General features: G+C 38.4%; 1 protein-coding gene across 1 annotated transcript in view; it reads right to left on the reverse strand.

The window, feature by feature from the left end:
• Nucleotides 1–2,552, reverse strand: part of LOC105535457 (aldehyde oxidase 1) — a 97,914-nt gene that overhangs the window by 54,395 nt on the left and 40,967 nt on the right. Inside the window, exon 15 of the mRNA XM_011974561.1 lies at nt 2,367–2,459. Within this exon, the coding sequence (XP_011829951.1) occupies nt 2,367–2,459 (93 nt within the window). The remainder of the gene's footprint in view (nt 1–2,366; nt 2,460–2,552) is intronic.

Here is a 2,552-nt window from a genome sequence, read left to right on the forward strand (position 1 = left end):
GTGTGTAGGATGCACTTATTCCTATTTTATATAAAATTTACCATCTTGCTGCAAAATAAACACTGTTGATAAGCATTTATTGTTCTAATTTCATATTTCTTTTACTTAAATGTAAACTTCAATTTTGTAGTTAGTATAATACAGGGCACAAAAAACGGAGTATTGACTAAGTTTTTGTTTTTTCTTTTTCGGTTATTGTTGAGTCATCCTGACTTTATAAGCTAGAAAGCAGGAGACTATCGAGAAAAATAATTTAGGTAGGCCTTGGCCCAGGGCTCCATTAAATAAAGGTAGATATTAGGCCACGAATGTAGGGGACTAGGGAAAACTAGAGAAAAGTTTACTTATTGGGGTTCAGGCATGAGCACAGATTGGAGGCAGTCCCAACACTCCAGCCCTTTGACGTAGCTCACACTGCCCCGTCCTCATGGCAAAGGACTCCCCTCAGTTCTCCTCTTCCTCCTCTGCTTCGAGGAGCTGAGATAGTGACGAAAAGGAAAAACCAACAATGAGGTTCTACCAGGTGTGGTTTTTCATATGTTGCAGATGGTAGGAATTGACTTCCTCTGCAAAATATCCCCCAAAGTGCTGAGCTGGGATGCTGCTTGGGCTTTCAACCTGAACCACATTTGAGTGAAAAAAATCACCCACATCTTCTTTTTAAAACCCTAAGAACTTTTTTCATCCTGAAAAGCAAACTTCCAGATACTTCACAAGCTCAGACATTAAGGAAAGACATTCATAGCTATCTGTAATGGGTCTGGGAGTTAACTGACATAACACGTTTCACTGTAACCAACGGAACACTTCATCACATTGAAAAAAAGTCTTTTGAAACCATGTTGTGTGAGGCTGGCCAAAAAACTGAGGAAAAATTCCAAAAATGTCTTTGTCCTATAGTCAAAGATATCATTTTTTCTTTCTTTCTTTCTTTCTTTCTTTCTTTTTTTTTGCAGTCAGTCATGATAAATCTACTGGTAAAAGAGGCTGTCCTCCATTACCTGCTTCCGCTTAGTATTTGGCTAAAGATACTATGGAAGGAAGAATGTTGCCACCTCAAACTGGTGATCTTTTGAAGCTGTGTCAAAATGCTTTCAAAACAAATGAACTGATTTAGGGGGAAAATGCTATTCGTGAGTGCTGACGTTGCTCTAGCAATGCGGATATTTGTATGTGCGTGTGAAAAACCACAGGCAAAACAAAAGCAAAACTCACCTATCTGGCAGACACTTTGTATCTAAAACTTTGTTTTGCAATCAATGATAAACTCTCATTCAAGATCATGCACTATGTGAAAAATTTCCTTTTTCTTTGGATGATTTCGATATCTATGAATTTGCTGTTGTTTCTTTCTGAAATTTATTCCATTGTTTAAGAAATATTAGGGCATTTACAAGCCGAAGGGTTCAACTATCATATTTGAAAAGAACACCAGGGGAGATGGCAGCTGTTTTTAACTTTCAAAATGATCATTTTCAATGGAGTTTGGTGCATTTTAACTTTTAAACATTGAACCGAAAACCTCAAGGAATACACACCAGCTTCAATGTTCATTATGACATATTATAAGCTTTTACAACTAAATCCAACATTAGATTCAGTGAACAAATGCTTTAAAAAGCCTTTTCATGTTCTTGACTTATTAAAACTCTCAAGGTCAAGTTTCCTAATAATAATTTCAAGGAAAAACACACCACACTGTATCCACTTTACCAACAGGGTGACTTCAGGCAATATTTTTATGAGGTGGCAGAAAATGCCATTTGAGAGTTAGGAATTCTGTTTTCTAATAGTCAGCCTTCATTAGGAGAGCTTACGAAAAGCTCTTAGTACTTACGTTTGATTCAATTCTAAAATGTAACTCACAGAAAAATCACTAGGAGAATAGGGACTAAGGGAGTGAAATATCTTCACATTCACGCTAAACAAATCAGCAGTTCTTCTTAAAAGCATTATTGCATTTTCATCAACCTCCAGGGGCTGTGTCTTTTCCTCTGAAAATGAAAGCAAAGCAGCCCACGGCCCTGCCGAAGAGCCTGGCTTTATTGGACTCTGATGCCTGCAGTGCCCAGAGCAGGAAACACGTGACAAGGTGGCCAGCTCATGTGTGTCTGTGGTACAAGGCCACAGTGCAAAGCACGTGACCTTTAAGACTCAAATCGACAAAATACCACTGCTAGATTTGTCTTTAATCACAATTCTTCACTGATTTTGGAATTTTAATTACCCCTAAAGGAGGCTATGAGTTTACCAGAAGTGGAACTTGGACTTACGGAGCTTGAGTTTCATGGAGAGACAGTGGGAATGTCCAGGTCAAAGCACTATAGCCCAGACTGTGAATTTCAAAAAACAAAAATACCACTCACCTGGTACTTTAATGTACTGCAGTGATGTTTGGAATGCAGATCTTCTAAAGCACTTTCATACTTGTCTGCAAGGCTAGGATAGTGAACTGGGTCCTGAAAAGTAGAACCATTGCAGATATTTTAAATGGTTTGAATGCGCCAGAATGATTTTGGAAGGGAGGCTAGCATGAGTCTTAGCAAGCATCT

The sequence above is a fragment of the Mandrillus leucophaeus genome, unplaced genomic scaffold (genome assembly GCF_000951045.1).
Source record: "Mandrillus leucophaeus isolate KB7577 unplaced genomic scaffold, Mleu.le_1.0 Scaffold146, whole genome shotgun sequence".
Classification (NCBI taxonomy): Eukaryota; Metazoa; Chordata; class Mammalia; order Primates; family Cercopithecidae; genus Mandrillus; species Mandrillus leucophaeus.